Source organism: Capricornis sumatraensis, chromosome 1 (assembly GCF_032405125.1).
Source record: "Capricornis sumatraensis isolate serow.1 chromosome 1, serow.2, whole genome shotgun sequence".
Classification (NCBI taxonomy): domain Eukaryota; kingdom Metazoa; phylum Chordata; class Mammalia; order Artiodactyla; family Bovidae; genus Capricornis; species Capricornis sumatraensis.
Window position 1 is genome coordinate 99,911,965 of NC_091069.1, and position 20,122 is coordinate 99,932,086.

At 49.6% G+C, this 20,122-nt stretch overlaps 1 protein-coding gene across 1 annotated transcript in view; it reads left to right on the top strand.

Annotated features, from left to right (window-relative positions):
• Nucleotides 1-20,122, top strand: part of RFX8 (regulatory factor X8) — a 47,617-nt gene that overhangs the window by 16,040 nt on the left and 11,455 nt on the right. The window contains exons 2-8 of the mRNA XM_068967311.1: nt 5,187-5,297; nt 6,529-6,582; nt 10,649-10,762; nt 12,311-12,461; nt 14,627-14,685; nt 15,964-16,120; nt 17,463-17,557. Coding sequence (XP_068823412.1) covers nt 5,187-5,297; nt 6,529-6,582; nt 10,649-10,762; nt 12,311-12,461; nt 14,627-14,685; nt 15,964-16,120; nt 17,463-17,557 — 741 coding nt within the window. The remainder of the gene's footprint in view (nt 1-5,186; nt 5,298-6,528; nt 6,583-10,648; nt 10,763-12,310; nt 12,462-14,626; nt 14,686-15,963; nt 16,121-17,462; nt 17,558-20,122) is intronic.

The window sequence follows — 20,122 nt, forward strand, 5'->3', positions numbered from 1 at the left end:
GCAACAGCCCCCAGCACAGAAAATAAGGAATCCACACCACTCAGCCACACTCAGCCAATCCAGTTTAAAAAGAAGGCTGTTCTTCCTAAATGGGAAAAGAATGAAAAAGAATAGATATATGTATGTGTATAACTGAATCCCTTGGCTACACACCTAAAACTAACACAACTTTGTTAATCAACTATGTGCCAATATAAAATAAAATAACCAGTGAGGACCCACTGAATAGCACAGGGAACTCTGCTCAATATTAGTAATAAGCTAAATGGGGAAAGAATTTGAAAACCAGTAGACACATGTATATGTGTGTATATATATATGTATATAAAACTGAATCACTTCGCTGTATGCCTGAAGCTAACACGACACCGTTAATCAGCTATACTCCAATATAAAATAAAAATTTTAAAAGTTGTTCTTTTCCACTTTGTTTCAAAACCCTCGCATCTTCCTTTGCCCTCCTCGTGTACATTATTTATTATCACACATACGTGTGTCTTACAGCAGTGGTCCCCAACCTCTTTGGCACCAGAGACCAGTTTCATAGAAGACAGTTTTTCCATGGACTGAGGTGGGAGATGGTTTCGGGATGGTTCAAGCGCGCTGCATTTCCTCTGCACTTTATTTCTATTATTATGGCATCAGTTACACCCCAGGTCATCCAGCATTAGCTCCCGGAGGTTGGGGGACCCCTGTCTTAAAAGATGGAAGAGTGGAAGAGGAGGTAATAGTGATGAAGATGTGAAGTCAGAGCTGGGTTTCTGGCTCTGGGAATTGTTTCTTGTTTCCTGTGTGTAACTGGGGAAAATAATGAATTAGTATCCGCTACCTAATGGATCGTTGTGAGGAGTAAGGGGGAGTGAACAAGGCACTCAGCGATGCGTAAATGCTCAGTACATTTTAGTCGCTAGTGTCATTGTCTGTGTGCTTAGTGTGATCAAAAGTATATTAAATAAAGCTTTTTGCAATCATAAGACCTATCCTGATATGAATACATACATTGACTATTTAACTTGAGATGTAAAAGTATCAAGTTGATTAAAAAAATTAAGTGGGAAAAAAATATATCAAGTTGAGAGGCTTCCCTGGTAGTCCAGTGGTTAAGACTCTGAGCTCCCAATGCAGGGGGCACGAGTTCAGTTCCTGGTTGGGGAACTAAGACCCCACATGCAGCATGGCACGGCCTAAAATTTAAAAAACAAGTTAAGGGTGTCTTACCCAAGTTCATTCCCTGGGTCAGGAAGATCCCCTGGAGGAGGAAAATGGCCACCTACTCCAGGATTCTTGCCTGGAAAATCCCATGGACCGAGGAGCCTGGTGGTCGCAGGGTCAGACACAACTGAGCAACTAACACACACTGCTAACCAAAAACAGAGTCGTTGATTCATGTTCTTTGAGTAAAAATGGAAATGAAGTCCTTCAACGATGAGAAGATGAAACACCTTCCCTCCACAGTCTGAGGCTGAACAAGTCCGGGACGTGAATTCGGTTTTATTACATTTTTATCTTCTTACCTTTGTAATTGCTTCACGTTGTTGTTTCACTGCTGTTGGGATGATTTGCAAGGGCAAATGATGATGCCAAAATGATGCAAATGAAAGTCTGGATTAATGACAAACGATGTCAGAACCTGAGAATGTGGATGCAAATTGTACTTAAGCTAGAAGAAAGTTATATGCCAGAAAGCGTATTAAGCTAACACAACACTTGAGATTTTCCGAGGAAAGGAAAAAAAAAAGGCTGAGTCGTGTGGCATATAATCATGTCCAGCCCTCTTACGCTGGACCCTTTTTAGCCAAATTGATCGTAAAAGCTAATTAAAATCAAATGTGTTTTTATGTGTCTACACTGAAGCAGACAGTCTGCAGGACCCAGGAGGGACCCTGACCTTCCTCTGACCTCCTTTGTGAGGCTGGGAGAATCCTCTAACCTTTGTGCACACCCTGGAGACTTTGAGCAAAGGTTACAGGCTCTGGGGGTTGGAAAAGTTCTTTTAGTGGTGGGAGATTGTTATTGTTTAGACGCTAGTTGGTATCCAACTCTTTGCGACTCCATGGACCATAGCCTGCCATGCTCCTCTATCCGTGGAATTCTCCAAGCAAGAATACTGGAGTGGGTTGCCATTTCCTTCTTCAGGGGCTCTTTCCAACTAAGGGATGGAACCTATCCCTTCCTTCCCCTTCATCGGGTGGAAAATTGAGGCTCTCAGAGCTCAAGTGGCACAAGAAAGAACAGCCAAGTGATGCCTGTCCTGTTGTGGAGTTAGCTGCCGCCTCCTTCCCAAGCTGGCCCTCCCCTGTCCCCCAGCAGTTAAAGCTTAACCACCTGGGCCCTGCCTGTGCGGACAGCCCACAAGGAAGCCGAGTGACCTCTCCGGGCCTCTCACCTCCAGGTAACTCCTGCGCCCTGGCTTTGTTTCTGTTGTGGTGATTTGACACTTATTTTGTTGTTGTTCAGTCAGTAAGTCATATCCAACCCTGCAACCCCATGGACTGTAACTCAGCAGGCTTCCCTGTCCTTCAGTATCTCCCGGAGCTTGCTCAAATTCATGTCCATTGAGTCGGTGATGCCATCCAACCATCTCATCCTCTGTCGCTCACTTCTGCTGCTGGGGAATCGGCTCTTTGCATCAGGTGGCCAAAGTATTGAAGCTTCAGCTTCAGTATCAAGTCCTTCCAGTGAATATTCAGGGTTGATTTCCTTTAGGATTGACTGGTTTGATCTCCTTGCTGTCCAAGGGACTCTCAAGAGTCTTCTCTAGCACCACAGTTTGAAAGCATCAGTTCTTCAGCGCTCAGCCTTCTTTTATGGTCCAGCTTTCACTTCCGTACATGACTGTTCGAGAATGGACTGACCCAAACCTAAGATCAAGGGAGAGCTCCTGGGACTTTAGAGAGGCTTGGAGGGGATGAAGGACCTTCCCGCGTGAGATAAAAGCCATTTTCCTCCACTTCCTTCTGACTACCACCATCCCAGGCCATCCCTGCCTTGAAGACCGTGCACTTGCATCCAGAAGCAGAAGCAGAGTGTTGGTCTGCTATCTCACACCACATGCACAGAACTGAATCTATTCTCCATGATGTATAGAATCTTTTCTCCAAGGTGACATGTGAACCCACTTGGTGTGGTGACATGGACCTTGCATATTATTCCTTCTCAGTTTCCCTGTTCTGTGAAAGTGCCCTGCCCCATCCATTGACTCAGAGGATATTATCATTTCTGAGTTGATCATTTTCAAAGCTCCAAATCAGAAAATAGAAGACTTCATCTGCATAATGATTTTTCTTTTCTCACCAGAGCAAGTTCTAACCATGAGGATATCATATTCTTGCTTCTGAAGGGAATAAACTTTTAAAAATAAATTTGTGGTTGTCACAGTTATACAAACGAATTAAAAAAAAACCTTAAGCAGGTGATAATCAGCAGTTGTGGAGAGAAACTTGGAGGAGGGTTTTGAAATCAAAGTGGTGTGTGTGTGTGTGTGTGTGTGTGTGTGTGTGCTGTGTGCTCAGTCGGTTCCGATTCTTTGCAACCCTATGGACGGTATTCCCCACCCACAAATAACCTCACTGCAAAAGAACCTTTATGCCTGAGCTCAGAAATAAGGTTCTAACTAAAATTATTTCTCTCTTATCTGTTATGTCACAGTGGAGACATTGTTGTCTTTGAAAAGTCTACTAATTATAACCGCATTCTCCAAGAAGAAGGAGCAGTGAGTGTTGAATAAAATAGATTTGCTATGATAGACCCTGAAATATTCAGTAATTGTTGAATTAGATGCAGTTCTTTTCCTGTGTATAACGTTATTATGGGCAGCCCTTAGCCACTCACCCCCCTGATCCTCAAGGTGATGCTGGCTGGTAACGAGGGAGCATCAGTGAGGAGGAAGCTGGTGGCTGCTCTCAGTGAGCGCAGTGCCCGTGGGACACAGGCGGGGTGGCGCTCCTAGCCCTCAGGGTGGGGAGGGCAGTTCAGAAGACCTCTCTGTCTTCCCGTGGCTTGTAGACAAGGGCCTCCTGCAAACCCACATGGACGATCTGCTAAGCAAATTGAGTAGCTCAGAAGTGAATAGCTCAGTGAGTAGTTTAGAAAGTCTCAGAGTGCAGAACGAGAAAGCCAAGGAGGATATACTGACCCTGGAGCTGTGCTGCCACAGAGCAGGCCATCAGGTTGGAGAGGATGGAGGGGGCTCCCCTGACCCAGGTGCAGTCCACAGGGCAGGCTATGGGGCTCAACTTCCAACTTCCCAGGAACGCTCTCACCTACTCTATTAGAATGGAAATTATTCAAAAGATGTCAGGGAAACCCTGAAGAAATCATTTCAGTACAGTCCTTCATGCAAAGCAGGAGCAGCCATGCCTCCCCTTGCTCCAGGCTGGGAGTAGGACAGGGAGGTGAACAGCAGTGTGGCTGACACAAGGCAGGAATGTTGAGTTCACTTTCTGCTGCGTTGCCTTTGTCCATTCTTAATGAAAATGTTTTGCACTCTGTAATCTGTTCTTCGAAAGGAAAGTCAGTGCCCCTCACTTTCCTTGTTCATTCGGCCCTGAGATTTTATATATGACTGACCATTTCTGTAATCCAGGGACAGTGACCCAGACAGGAGATGGTTGTAGTTCAAGGGCGGACCACCATGTAGACAAGCATTGTAGAATGTGTTTATGGCATCGGATTTTTCATAGGTTGTCTTTTTATTGTTTGTTACTATACAGCGTTTGTGGGCTTCTCAGGTGGCACTAGTGAAGAACCCACCTGCCAGTGCAAGAGACAGACGTGGGTTTGATCCCTGGGTCGGGAAGGTTCCCTGGAGGAGGGCATGGCAACCCACTCTAGTATTCTTGCCTGGAGAATCCCATGGACAGAGGAGCCTGGTGGGCTACAGTCCATGGGGTCCCAAGGATTTGGACACGACTGAAGCGATTTAGCACGCACACACACATAGAGCATTTGTAATGCAAGGCCATTTTGAAATATTAAATATGTGAAATATTAAATCCTAATTGCTCCTTGATGACCCAAGAGTATAGTCTTATAGAGGAAGGTTAGTATCATTTGCAATGAAACAAGAGGGAATGGTTGCTGGGATCAAGAAAGTCCCCAGGGGTGTGGATGAAAGATTAACCTATAGCAGCAGTGAATAATTATTATCTGACTTGAAGAAATAATCTGTGTGAAAATGGTTTTAGGGTGACAATCATTCACCGATCAAGACAGAACCTGTTGGATCCCCTTCATCTGAATTCAGGAGATGCCCATTCTGGGAGCAGGAACTGGCAAAGAAATACTCCTACCACATGGTAGGCTTGGGACTTCCCTGGTGGTCTAGTGGTTGAGAGTCTGTGCTTCCACTGCAGGGGACATGAATTTGATCCCTGGTTGGGAAGTTGCACATACTACACAGTGTGGGAGAAAAAAAGTTTTTTTAACGGTAAGTTTGCACACATGAGGGAGACTAATGCTCCATGCTTTGCTGCCTGGGGCAGTAAATGGCTTCTCAGTCTGCCAGTGACCACAGTAGTACAAAATGGACTAAGATTTGCCTTCTGCCAGGCCCGTGAGGACTGTCATTCCCTCCTGGGCTGGGTGATGGTCAGGAAATTCAGGACTTCTCCTCATGCCCTATAAAAAGACTCCACCTGGGATCATGTCACATTCTAGAATAAGGGTCTCCATCACAGAGCAAGAAACAGGTTTGTGCATTTTCTAGCAGCTGGGTCTGGGGGCATGTAGAAGGGGAGATGGGGCTTTAGAGGGAAAGGTGGCAAAGATCGGTGGTCTTTAGAGTGGGTGGTACAGACCCGGAAGTAAATGTTATGGCATCAAAAATGAAGCAACTTCAATTTTAGTTGAAGAAGTGAACTCGCTCAGTCGTGTCCAGTTCTTTTCGACCCCATGGACTGTAGCCTACCAGGCTCCTCTGTCCATGGGATTTTCCAGGCAACAGTGCTGGAGTGGATTGCCATTTCCTTCTCCAGGGGATCTTTCTGACCCAGGGATCGAACCCAGGTCTCCCACATTGTAGACAGATGCTTAACCTTCTGACCCACCATGGTGGTCACAAGTTATGCATTACTCCACATGAAATGAAAATGTCGCTCAGTCATGTCTGACTCTTGTGACCTCATGGACTGTACCCCACCAGGCTCCTCTGTCCATGGGATTCTCCAGGCAAGAATACTGGAGTGGGGTACCACTTCACATAACTATCAGTAAAAACACACGGCCCCAGGAAAGAGTTTGGCTAATGTCACAGCCAGATAATATTATTATAGGCCTGCAATGCAGGAGACCTGGGTTCAATCCCTGGGTCAGGAAGATCCCCTGGAGAAGAACCTGGCAACCCACTCCAGTATTCTTGCCTGGAGAATTCCATGGACAGAGGAGCCTGGTGGCCTACAGGCCATGGGGTTGCAAAGAGCCAGAGACAGCTGAGCGGCTGACACACACTAGGGCCTCGGCAAGGTCTGTGAGAAGCAGGTAATGCTAGAAGTGGGCTGCAAGCTGAAACGACTCTCTGTATTCTCCTAGGTGACCTTTCTTGCTGATGAATACTGCAACTGCTGTCAAGACATTTTGCAACATGTGAGGAACCAAGAACTCGAGAGGGTAGGGTTTTATCTACAAAACGCAAGCATTTATGATTTGTTCTTAACCTTTCTGCTTGAAAAGACCCCTCAAGGGATGTGGAGCAGGACTTCATCGCACTAAAATGCTTAGAATGCAGCTGTTTTATAGTCAGTGAGCTCTTGAAGGTGATATTTTTATTCAGTTTAATCATCTGGAAATTTTCCAAGGTGCTCATATGGATAATTTTACACTTTAAATATAAACTCAGCTATTTTTAGATCCTCATTCCAGCTGATCTGAAGTAAAGTGCTGACGGCTCAGTGATAAAGAATCTGCCTGCCCATGCAGGAGACTCAGGAAACACGGGTTCTATTCCTGGGTCAGGAAGATCCCCTGGAAAAGGAAATGGCAACCCACTCCTATATTTTTGACTGGGAAATCCCATGGACAGAGGAGCCTGGTGGGCTACAGCTCATGGGTTCCCAAAGAGTTGGACACAATTTAGCAACTAAAGAACAACAGCTTTATTTACATCGGGATTCTCAGTGATGGTTTTCAGAGCTGTTACTGATACATGCTAATGCATGGAGAAGGCGATGGCACCCCACTCCAGTGCTCTTGCCTGGAAAATCCCATGGACGGAGGAGCCTGGTGGGCTGCAGTCCATGGGGTCGCTAACAGTCGGACACGACTGAGCGACTTCACTTTCACTTTTCACTTCCATGCATTGGAGAAGGAAATGGCAACCCACTCCAGTGTTCTTGCCTGGAGAATCCCAGGGACGAGGGAGCCTGGTGGGCTGCCGTCTGTGGGGTCGCACAGAGTCGGACACGACTGAAGCCACTTAGCAGCAGCAGCAGCAACACACAAGACAGTTTGAAGCAGGGTGCTCTGACATGGGAATCATCAAGAGTGGGTTGTATTCTAGAATTGTCCATGAAAGGCATGAAGAAATCTTTTAGCCATTCTATCTTTTACCATATAAAATGAAAATCCAGAGAAGCAAGTACACATTTAAATGAAAGGTCTTCTGAGGCTTCAGTGTTCTAAGCACTTCCGCTTTGGGAGATAATATTTACCCAGCATGAAGGCATTTCATGCTTTGTAGAAAACATTGGCCTGAAGGAGGGACCAGGCTGTCTTTAGAGTGACCCCTGGCCTATTAACACCATGTTATAAACAACCCCCAAGTTGAATATCCAATCCACTCCTTCTTGTCTATGATGCTTCATCAAGTACAAATTGAATACTTACCCTGTGACCAGCACCGTATCTGGAACAAAGAGGGTACTCCCTTGGAATCTTGAAAAGCTGATAGTCTGGTACTGAAAGGAACAGTGTAAGCCAATGAGTGTGATACGGTACAGAAAGTTCTAGAACACGGTGTGATCGGACTGTTCTCGGCTCCCAAGGGAAGAAAAACAGAGACGGCTGGAGAAGTTTCCCTGGAAGAGGCCATGTTGCCGGCGAGTCTCATAGAAAAGCAGAAGTCCAACAGACGCTACATGAGGGAGAAGAGGGATTCTGGGAGGAACGCATGGTGCACACAGAGGCAGAGGGTGGTCACAGGCGTCGCAGGACAGAAAGGTCGCTAGGACCGGATTTATTATCTCACTGGCCCCGTGGGAAACTCTGACTTACTGAGAAGACGGTGGGTTGGCGGTGACATCAGATGCCATATTATGGGAGCAGAGGGTGGGGAGGAGGCTTTGCCACAGTCAAGGTGAGAAGGAAGGAGGGCTGGGTCGGGAACAGTGACAATGACATCAGAGAGAAAGAGGGACAAATCAGAGGAATATTTCTGTAGCAGGCGAATCGGGATGGATGACTCGGAACATGGGAGGCGGGACGAGGGGTGGGCTGACACAGTGCTGTCTCATCCAGACCCATGAGCCCCAGGAGCCTCCAGCCTGGGAGTCAAAGGATTACTCCACCCTGCTCAGCCCGTTCTTGTCTTTCTCATTAAATACCTGAGTCTCTTTGGAGATGTCTTCTTTTGAACAGAAATTTGAAGAGATTTTCAAATCAGGTACTCCGGGGTCAGCACTCACAGCCTACACAGAAGAGACAGCGTTAAGAGTCTGGGGTTCTTGGAGTACCTGGAGTCAGTACTGTGTTGCCTCAGGATATCTGAGCTGCAGAAATCTCAGAAGGCCAGAGTCTTCATGAGCTGGCAACTCAGATGGGCCACCAGATCCACATGGGAGGAAATAAAGAAAGGGCCCTGCCATTTTGTTACTCAACAGAAGTCTTTAAAGAAGGCTCCTTAGGCTCGGGGAAGAATGGACACATGTATACGTGGCTGAGTCCCTTTGCTGTCCACCTGAAACTATCACAGCACTATTAACTGGCTAGACGCCAATACAAAATAAAAAGTTAAAAAGATGCAGCTGGCTTTCAGGAGGTGCACTCAGAATAAAGTGGCAAATACACTATTTATGGAATTATAGGCTCTTTTATCAAGGTTTATAGCATTAACCCAGATCATGATAAAATGCCATTTCACTTTAAAATGAATAAATATTTTGCTAATAATAAAAAGAAGTACCCTTTGTAGAATCACACTGGCTCCCTTTAGCCGGCGCTGTCCTTAGTCAAAGCTATGGTTTTTCCAGTAGTCTTGTATGGATGTGAGAGCTGGACTATAAAGAAAGCTGAGCGCCAAAAAACTGATGCTTTTGAACTGTGATGTTGGAAAAGACTCTTGAGAGTCCCTTGGACAACAAGGAGATCCAACCAGTCCATCCTGACGGAAATCAATCCTGAGTATTCATTGGAAGGACTGACGCTGAAGCTGAAACTCCAATACTTTGGCCACCTGATGCGAAGAGCTAACTCATTTGGAAAGACCCTGATGCTGGGAAAGATTGAAGGCAGGAGAAGGGGACAACAGAGGATGAGATGGTTGAATGGCATCACCGACTCGATGGAGATGAGTTTGAGTAAGCTCCGGGAGTTGGTCATGGACAGGGAAGCCGGGCGTGCTGCAGTCTGCAAAGAGTTGGACACGACTGAGTGACTGAACAGAACTGAACTGTCGGAGGTGAATTCCAACGTGATGTCAAGGAGGAGGCAATATATCTTGGGTTATATATGGTTACACGTCTTCCTGAGCTGAAAGTAATTGAAGGGGTCAGTCAGTCACTGAAAATGTATTCTGAGCTCTGCTTTGTGCCCCCAGGGCCCCATCTTCCTCCTACTGTAAACAGTAGAGCCCCCTTGTTATCATAATCAGCCTTCTTTCTAGAAAACTGCCTCAGGACCAGTCTTCCACCCACCCAGCAGGTGCCCTCTGATGGATGTAAAATCACTCTAAAATACAGCTTGGGAGACCTTCCTTAGTGCTCCAGTGGCAAAGACTGTGTGCTCCCAAGGCCGGAGGCCTGGGTTCCATCCCCAGTCAGGAAACTAGATCCCACAAGGCACACTAAGAGTTTGCATGAAAGTGGAAGTGTTAGTCGCTCAGTCGTGTCTGGCTCTGCAACCCCATGGACTGTAGCCCGCCAGGCTCCTCTGTCTGTGGGATTCTCCAGGCAAGAACGCTGGAGTGGGTTGTCATTCCCTTCTCCAGAGGACCTTCCCAACCCAGGGATCGAACTTGGGTCTCCTGCATTGCAGGCGGACTCTCTTAACATCTGAGCCACCAAGAAGCCCTAAGCATTCGCATGCTGCAACTAAAAGATCCTGTGTGCCACAGCTGAGACCTGGAGCAGGTCTTAATTATATTATAGATAAATTTATTATTTATTAATAAATATCATTTATAAAGCCTGGAAAATCCCATGGACGGAGGAGCCTGGTAAGTTACAGTCCACAGGGTCGTAAAGAGTCGGACATGACTGAGCAACTTCACTCACTCTATTTATTAATTAATAATGAGATTTACTTACTTAGATAAACATTTTTAAAAGTAAAATACAATACATTAAATACAGCTTGGAAAAGCCGACAGGCAAAGCTTTCCATGGATTGGAATGAAATTCATCCAGTTACCGTTCGGGGTTGATGAACTGCCTGTGGAGGACTGGTCTCACCAGGCACAAAAGCAGGGCTCAGAGCTATGTTCTGTCCCTCACGTCAGGTGAAGGACTTGCTGATGTCCTTCTGGAAGTCTCTGCAGCAAGACACAGTGATGCTCCTGTCGCTGCCTGACGTGTGCCAGCTCCTTAAGAGCTACGACGTGCAGCTGTACAAGGTAGGCTGTTCCTTCCAGGTGCTGGCTTGTGTCCTGTCCAGAAGTTGGCACCCAGTGCTGGGGGCTTCCCAGGTGGCACTGCTGGTGGTAACAAACCCACCTGCCAGTGCAGGAGATGCAGGAGAGGTGGGGTTGATCCCTGGGTTCAGGAAGATCTCCTGGAGAAGGAAATAGCAGCCCACTCCAATACTCTTGCCTGAAAAATTCCATGGACAGAGAAGCCTTGCGGGCCACAGTCCATGGAGTTGCAGAAAAGTCAGACATGACTGTAGCGACTTAGCGTGCTCACACTGGGGTTAGAGCCACCGCCCTCGCCCTCTGGGGTGTCCATGGATCTCAGATCTTCTGAGCAATCAGTGGTGGGGCCAATGGACCAGGAGCCTTAGCTCTTTCCCTCAGACTCAGTTTTCCTTTCTGAATTCACTGAGAATCCGAGTGACCTCGTGTAGAGAAAAAGCCAGTGAGTGTGATACAGTATGGAAAGTTCTAGAATACAGTGTGATTGGACGGTTCTGGGCGCTCAAAGGAAGAACAGAGATGCCTGGAGGGGGCTACCCAGAGGAGGCCGTGTTGCCGGCAAGTCTCGCAGGAAAGGAGAAATTCTACGGACTGGACACGGAGGAGAACACACGTAGAGGAACACGTGGGGCAGGCAGAGGCAGAGGGTGGCCACAGGCGTCACGGGGTGGGAAGGCCGCTGTGACCGGACTTACTGCCTCACTCGCCCTGTGGGACACGGACTTCCTGAGGAGACGGTGGGTTGGCAGTGACATTGGATGCTGTATTTTTGGAGCAGAGGGTGGAGAGGAGGCTTTTCCACAGTCAAGGTGACAAGGGAGGAAGGTTGGACTGAGAGATCCGATGACATCAGTGAGAAAGATGGACAAATTAGAAAGAGGGACGGACACAGCATGACTGGGGGGTCCAGTGACTCAACTCAGTGAACCCCGAATTGAGTCAGAGTCCTTACTCTGATATTTTAACAAAAGAGGACTTTTAAAAATAGGTAATCGGAGTCATTGCGTTGGAGTGTACACAACTTCTGGGGTTTGTAGGTTTGTTTTTTGAACTCTTTGTCTAGAATGATTAATTGTGGTTTGGGGTTCAATTACATATAATTTCTGGAGTGAAATGTACTTTCCTTAAGCTTGTCATGAACTTTTACCTTTTATTTTATATTTGTTTTTAGGGAAAAAAAAAATCTAGGGCTTCTAAAATTTTTAACACAAAGGTTGAAAACTTGAGGCTGGGTTCAGCCCTTAAATATTTTGGTTTGACCTCAAAACCAAAACCAGTCTCAGCCAGCATTCATGTTGTATACATTTGTGAATCTGTCCTCAATATTTTGAAATGTTTCAGAGTTCTGATTCCAGCCTCTCCAGCCTGCTGTCCTGCCCAGTGGGCAGCAGCCAAGGCTACGTGGTGGCTGCGTCCTTAGCTGGGTGGGGGCCCCTCTCTCGGGCTGTGGCTCACGTGACCCCTGGCCTCTTGTAACCAGAGGCTGCCCGCACTGGCTGGTGGCCATGTGTCTTATCACTTCTGTTGTAGGGAATTGAGGACATTCTCCTCCATGACTTTTTGGAAGATGTTTCTATTCAGTATTTGAAATCTGTCCAGTTGTTTAGTAAGAAATTCAAGCTGTGGCTCCTCTCTGCTCTGGAAGGCTTTCCAGCCCTCTTACAGATCTCCAAACTCAAAGGTGGGTTTCCATGGAGAACGTGGATTCTGTGAATTCCACGTGGGGTAGGTCGTCTCCCCTCTACTGCAGCCTGAGGCGTATAGGATCTTAGTTCCCCAGCCAGGAATCAAACCCGCACCCCCTGCAATGGAATCATGAAGTCTTAACCACTGGGCTGCCAGGGAAGTCCCTCTCCCCTCTGGTGTCACTTTGCCCTCGTGCACTGAAGTGCAGTCCATAAGTCCTGGCCGCTTCGGCTTTCTCAGCTTTTCCTTTAATGCCCATAAGGGAGGCATGTGTTGATCCATCCAAACCCTCTTGCTGACTCCCCAAGCAGGGCCAAGGGGGTGGGGAGGTAGAAAAGGGCAAGGGGGAGGCCAACCAGCTCCGCCATCCTTGGCTCACTGCCCACCCAAGCAGGGCCAACGAGGGTCCTGGCCTCTCTGTGCTCTGCTCAGGCCCCACGAGGCTCCAAGAGCTTCACTCCTTCCTTAGAAATTCCTCCCAAGGCCCAACTTGCCCACACTCCAGGCCTCCAGACGTTCACGCCCACGTGGAATGTGAACGCAGGAGGCTGTTGGTCTGCTCAAGCCTGCAGCGGCCGCTCCAGGCCTTCCTGAAGCTGACTGTTGGTGTCTCTTCGACGCCATGGCCCTCATAAACTCCGGCACACGCCCTCTGGATGGACAGTGTCTTTTATGGTCCTGGAAATACCCTTGTTTCCCCCTCCTGCCTTTGTGAGGTTCTCCATCATCGCCTCTAGCTTGCCAGCCCAGCCCCACCCTTCCTGGGCAGCTCAGGCCTCTCCCAGCGCCCAGCCCTCCCCACCTATTCCCCTCCGTGCTGCAAGTCCGCCTCCCTGGCACCCTGTGTGTGCCATCTCCCCCGAGGGCCCACAGAACGGGCCATGCCTTATCTTCACCCCCTGGCACCCCCAGCACCCCTGGCTGCATTGATCCCTGTTTGACCCATTTGGAAACTCACAGGCCCAGGGCGAGTGATCACCAGTCAGGGATGTGGCAGGAAGGGTCCCCCAGAGAGGACAGTGAGGTCTGGTGCGTGCTGGGAAAGGGGGCCCAGGACAGGGTCCCGTTTTCCGGTGGCCGCTTCCCCACCTGCCCTCATCCTGCCCTCCGGCTCTCATCCCTCCCCCCCAGGCTCTTCAGTAGCTTCCACTCGGATGGTCCTGCCTCCAGCCTCACTCTCCTTGGTCACACGGCCCTCCCCTCCCATCACCCCCAGCACCTCTGGCTGTGTTGATCCCTGTTTGACACTCTTGGAAACTCACAGGCCCAGGTTGTGTGATCACCATGTCCCCGTTGTGTGGGTGGGCCATGCTCCTTCACTGCTTGACCTCTGACCCATCCCTGCTCACCTGCCCCCAGGGGCCTCCAGCACCCACTGGTGCTCCCCAGAGACTCCTGACTCGTGCCCAAGAAGCCCTCGTTCCTGCTGCTGTTTGTACCCCATCGGCCTACCCCAACCCCTTGCCTGGGCAACTCCTGCGTACATGTTAAGGCCAGACTGAAGATCCACTTCCAGGTGGAGCTGCTCCCGACACTTTCTACCCCAAGAAGCCTTCGCTCCTTTCTCCCCATGGCTTATGTTGCCGTGAGCTCTTGCCCTGCTGGTGGGAGACTGTGCCTTGGTGACCCGTCCTTAGCCAGAGCCCCCTGGACAGTGGAGGTCGCTCTCCTTCCTCCAGCTGTGAAGGCGCTGGAGGGAGTATCCCTGGGAAGGAACGCATGAATATAATGAGTGAATGAGTCCATCCAGGAGGGCGGCCCCCTCTCTCATTTTCGCATTTCTGGTCATTTCCCAAGGAGAGCATGCAAAGAGGAACTCAGAGTTCCTGGGCAAAATGGTCACCTGCACAGAGCCCACGAGGCAGGGGCTGCTGACACCATTTTTCTAGAATTGGGGGTGGGGGAGCGGAGAGGGTTAGTCACCTTGCCCCCAGAGGATCTAGAGCCATGTGGGAAAGGGCAAGGGAGGCAAGGGTACTGGGGGCCTGGCTGTGTGGGGCAGGCAGTCAGCTGTGCCATTCTGGGCAGACAGATGTGCCAGCTGTGGGCACCACCTGTGTGCGCCTCCTCTCCCTGCCTGCTCCCTTTCCCTGCCCCTAGTCAGTCATGTGAACTTGAAGTTATAGGATCAATAATGGCTGTGTGTATTGTTCTTGACAGAGGTTACTGTGTTTGTCAAAAGGCTAAGAAGAAAGACATACCTTTCCAACATGGCGAAGGTAGGTTTCCTGAGTGTCCCCCGGGCCCTGTCCTGGCCCCCCACCCACCCAGGTGTGTGTTGAGGCCACCAGGTTCTGGGCTCTGACCTTCTCTGTCTTGTGTGACCACGCAGCTTCAATGTTAGAAGCAGGGGGAGAGGGGCCAGAGAAAAGATTCTGGAATCTGTTCTGAAATCCCATGGCAGCAGATGGGGACAGAGCCTGGGACCAGTCCTCTGCCCTAAAGCAGCCCCGGGCAGGGAGGCGTCCAGCCAGGCCCGCCTTTGACAGTCTCCATCCTCCTGGCGCAGAACTTCTTCCCCATACCCAGCTCCTCCAGCTGGTTCCCCCTTCTGTGCTCAAGGGCTGATGGCCACGGCTCTGCAGCACAGCCTCCGTTCCAACCTGTCTGCAGCAGCCACCTCAGGCTCCAGAGCCAGCCCTGCTCGGAGCCAGCCCTTCGGTGTTCCCCGGGGGGGAGTTTCTTAGTACCCTAGGGCCCGTTTCCTCTCCATAAAACTGAAGTGACTGTAGCGCCTGCTCCTGGGGCAGGGATACGGGTGACCCACCTCCCGTCCTACAGACCCTGAGTATGGAAAGGATTGGATTGTCCCCTTGTGTGTGCATGTGTGTGCTCATTCGTGTCCGACTCTTTGTGACTGCATGGACTGTAGCCCGCCAGGATCCTCTGTCCATGGGATCCTCCAGGCAAGTGGGTTTCCATTCGCTTCTCCAGGGGATCTCCCTGACACAAGGACTGAACCCCTATCTCCTGCGTCTCCTGCATCGGCAGGCTGATTCTTTACTGCTGAGCCACCAGGGAAGCATCCCCTTGGACACTGGAGGCCAAATTCACTGCCCAGGTCTCCCAGGGGAAGAAAAGGCACGGCTTCTGTGTCCCCTCGGCTACCCTGTAGAGTCCGCCCACCTTTTGCTTTTGAGAAACACACTTGCCTTGTAGACCCCGAGTCACCCACTGGTTCTCTCTCTGGAGCATTCAGGCTCCTTGCTAGGGGCACGGAGGATAAGTGGCTGGGAGAGGAGGCACCACAGGCCCTGAGACCCACCTGCCCCCAAGCAGAAGCGTTCCAAATGGTGCATTTCAGAAAGGCAGTTGTCGAATGTGGGAAATTCAGACATTTTCATTGTCAGCTGGGATTCCATTTTAGTGGGCAATACCCCCAATCCAGTTTTCTTTCTCTTTGATAACTACAAAATCATGGTAATTGGAGAGGGGGGCGTCAAGCCACAGTACGATGATGAGATTTCAGTAAGTGTTGTGTGTGCCTTTGTCTTCAGACCATGAGGATGGTGCTGAGAAACACCAGAAGGGTCAGCATCCTGAAGTCGGATCTATGCACCATCTTCCATCAGGGCGTTTTGGATATTTCCCAGAAAGTCCTGTCCAGGGACCTGAGCAGCGCTGATGTCCTGGGAGAGAACACAGAGATGAAATGTAATCCTCCTTCAGCCGCTGCTCTGTGCAGTGCTTGGTATATGATCGGGGCCGGCGTGGCCATCCCCAGTATATGAATCTGCTGAACTAACTAGGGGCTTCCCTGGTGGCTCAGTGGTAAAGAATCCGTCTGCCAATGCAAAAGACACAGGTTCAATTCCTGGGTCAGGAAGATCTCCTGGAGAAAGAAATGGCAACCCACTCCAGTATTCTTGGCTGGGAAATCCCATGGACAGAGGAGCCTGGCAGGCTTACAGTTCATGGGGTTGCAAAGAGTCGGACGTACCTAGCAGCTAAACACCAGCAGTTCTTCATAAGTAGCCCCTCCCCCACCTCTCGTCTGTCCCTTGAAGATCTCCCTGCTCCCTGCTAACCGGCTGTCCCAAATCCCAGATCCTCCCCCAGGAGACGCCCCTCCAACCAAACCAGCATCTGAAAAGCATGCACTGAACCCAGTAGACCTCAGGGCTATGGAAACCCCCCTCCCAGGCCACTGACTCCGCTAGAAATCCCAGGTGACTTCCCAAACCTTGCTCTCACCCTCAGCCCAAGCTCAGAGAGACCCAGGAGGCATAAGGCCTCCCCCGCCAAGTGCGTGCCAGCCTTCCAGGGGCTCCCTGGCTCCTGATGGCCTCCTGTGTGTCTCCCCAAGGGGGCACAGATCGGCAGGGAGGCAGCATGACACCTGAGAGGTGAATGCTCGAGGCGTGCCTGGAAATACTTCCGGATGGAGCCTGGCGGGGCCTCTGCCAGGGCCGAGGCAGTCCACTGGGTTTCCAAATCTTCCTGGCATTTGGTGGCACTCAGCTGGGGGACCAAAGGCTGTCCTTCTGCCCTCTCTCCCCCACTGCTGCCTGCATAGGTGGGGTCCCCAGGTCCCTCATCACTTCCCAGCCTCCACCCCTCAGGTCTGTGCTGACAGAGTCCACAGCCCCCGGCAAGGCACCCAACATCCCTCAGCGGCTTTGATGTCCTTCATCCCCTTTATAAAAACAGCGGGGATGGGTGAGGTCATGTCTGTATCATGCAGTGAGCTCACTTGGATCCAAGTTCTGCATAATTACAAGGTGTAGTTACAATTTCAAAATCTTTCTTCCCATTTTAACAAGGAGCTGAGGGGGTCGCTGGAAGGCAGGAGCACAGAGCTCTGAACCAGTCGACCTGGGGTGACACATCCCACCCAAGAAGGCAGCCTTTGTGTTCACAATGAGTGCGAGGCCCCAGGGGATGCCTTTGAACGGCTGTGAGGATGTGGTCCCCTAGGTTACCTGGTATACAAATACCTACTGGGAAATTCTACCGCATGGCTCACCATCTTTTGGTTTGTTTTGTCTGTTGATAGGTTTGAGCAGTTTAATTTCTTTGCTGGGGACGTCAACAGATCTCAGTGTATTCATGAATTGTCTGTCTTCAAATCTCCAAGAATTTGTCTTCCAGGTACAAAAACATATTTTTTTTAAAAAAAGAGAAGAAGTAAGTGTTGGTCATTCTAGCTATATTATAGCACTGAGTGCTCAGGACCTGGTGCAAAGGGAAAGGGTTTTCTCTGGGGCTCTGGACAAAAGTGTGTCATGGTGGGGATGGCACTTCAGGATGGGAAAGTAATATCTCAGAGGCTTGTACATCATACAAGTGTGTGTGTATTTGCTTGCAAGTGGCACATGTGTGCATGGGTGAGCATGTGTGTGGGTGGGTGTAGGCAGGTAAGTGTGAGTGTGTTTGCCCTTTTGAGTATGTGAACAGGAGTGTTTAGGAGGGAGATAGGTTTGTCCATTGACAGATATTGACTTAAAAATAAAGTCACACCTAAAAGTTGAGAGTTATCTTTAATTCAGCGGAAATTTTTAGGACTTCAAGCCTGGGAGACAGCATCTCAAATGACCCTGAGAGAACTGCTGCAAGGAGGCAGAGGGGAGAGTCAGGTTATATAGACATTTGCAACAAAAGGCAGGTAATCTGAACATCAAAAGCATTTTGTGAATTAAAGAAAACCAGATATCCCAAGTTAAGCAATTTAGTGCTTTTCTGTGTATGGAAGATGCAAGAGTCTGGGCTCTCTGAAATCATTCCGCTCATATGCATCTCAGCTACCTAGGGCCAGAATCCTGTGTTTTTCACACCCAGAGTTCCTCAGGACTCACCGTAGGGAATGGCTGCAGCCTTGTGGATGCCAGATTGCAGCTATTCTTTTCCTTCCTTGGTGCCCTTAGGGCTCAGGAATACACATTTGGAGGGCTGGAATCACTGATGACCATGATATCCTTGTTTACTGATATGGCAGGAAATACTCCCTTTCTCAGGGAGAACGGTGCTCATATGGGGGTTTTACATACAGTCCCAGTAAAGTGTCAGGTTTGGGTTCATGAAAGCCAGCATGAATAGGTTTTGGATGTGGGTGGGTTTGGTCCTTCTGACAGACATGTCCCTTGGGTTCAGTACACCCTTTGGCTTGATTGTCATCATCACCAGGATCAGAAAGTCACAGTACTGAATCAGGTTCAGCTGCTCACTGCTCAAAAATCAATACTGGAGTGAAGCAAATGTTGGTAGAGAAGAAAATTGGTTTTGATCAGAATGCTTGCAATCTGGATTGAGATGATGAAACTCAGTGTCCCCAAAACCACCTCTAGAGATTCTGCTTGGCCCTGAACATCTTTAAAGGAAAATGGGGAAGTGATCTCAGTTAATCGCTGAGAAGAGGAGGGAAGGGTCCTCCCCGTCCTCCACTGCATGCAGGCTTGTGTCCAGGCTCGTCCGCTCCTTGCGGTCTCTCTCTCTCCTTTTATTTTTTGTCATGCGTGCATGTGTACTTCGGTTGTGTCCAACTCTTTGAAACCCCGTAGACTGTAGGCCACCAGCCTCTTCTGTCCGTGGGATTCTCCAGGCAAGAATACTGGAGTTGGTTACCATTTCCTTCTCTGTAGATGCTTTCTTGTTCACACAGTTTGTTCAGGAGATTACTGAAGGGGAAGCTGAGAAAGAGATCTGGTCATCTGTTGATTCTTACTCTTCATTTCTACTTCTTTAATCTGCAGAAGGAAGCAGTAGGTCAGGCGAAGCATTGCATGATCAAAAGGTCTGAAAGGTGTGCTTGGGCAGGAAATGAGCAGGGCAGAGCCAGGGAGGTGGGGAGGGGGGGTGCCTGGTTCGAGGTTAAGGACAGAATGGAAAAGGCCTCCTCCAGAGAGCACCTCCTGCCAAAGGCTGCTTCCAGTCACCCTGTCGGAGCTGACAATGCTATTGGGGGAACCCCAGCACCAGGCCCCAGTGGACCCCAAACGCCTTCTGCCCATGAAGACACCACCCTCTGAAAGCTAAGGCATCTGGGAATGGGCTTGACTGGGAGGCGAAGGGCAGGTAAGAGTAAATTAAGCTGAGAAAGGGAGACAGCATTCCTGAGAGAGGTCGGCAGGAGTGGAGTGGGCATAGGGAAAGCGGGGGACCAGTCTAGGGAAGAGGGGAGACATCTCTGCAGCAGAGAGCCCTGGAGGGCCTGGAACCAGAAGGTGACTCGAGTTTTCTCCAGAAGTCTCCAACAACAGGTCTTCCCAATCCCTCCCTCCTGCAGAATGCCCAGGGAGGAGCTTGACAGCTGGGTTCTAAGCCTTGGCAGGTGTCTATTCTCATTCTTTGCTTCTTAGAAATAATCTTTTCAGATTCTGTGTGGGCTTTTTAATCATTTTACTCATCTGTTAATTCTTGGCTGGGTCTTGCTCCGTGGGCTTCTCTCTAGTTGCAGTGAGCGGGGGTGACTCGCCAGTTGCGGTGGCCCCTCCTGTGGCAGAGCACTGGCTCTGGGGTGCACAGGCTTCAGCACTCGCAGCACGTGGGCTCAGTAGTCGTGGCACATGGGCTTAGCTGCTCCACAGCATGTGGGTCTTCCCGGATCAGGGATCAAACCAGTGTCTAGGTTGGCAGGTGGGTTCTTTACCACTGATCCATCAGGGAAGCCCTGCCGTGTGGTTTTGATTTCTCCTCCTTGGTCCTTGGCAAAGTTCACTT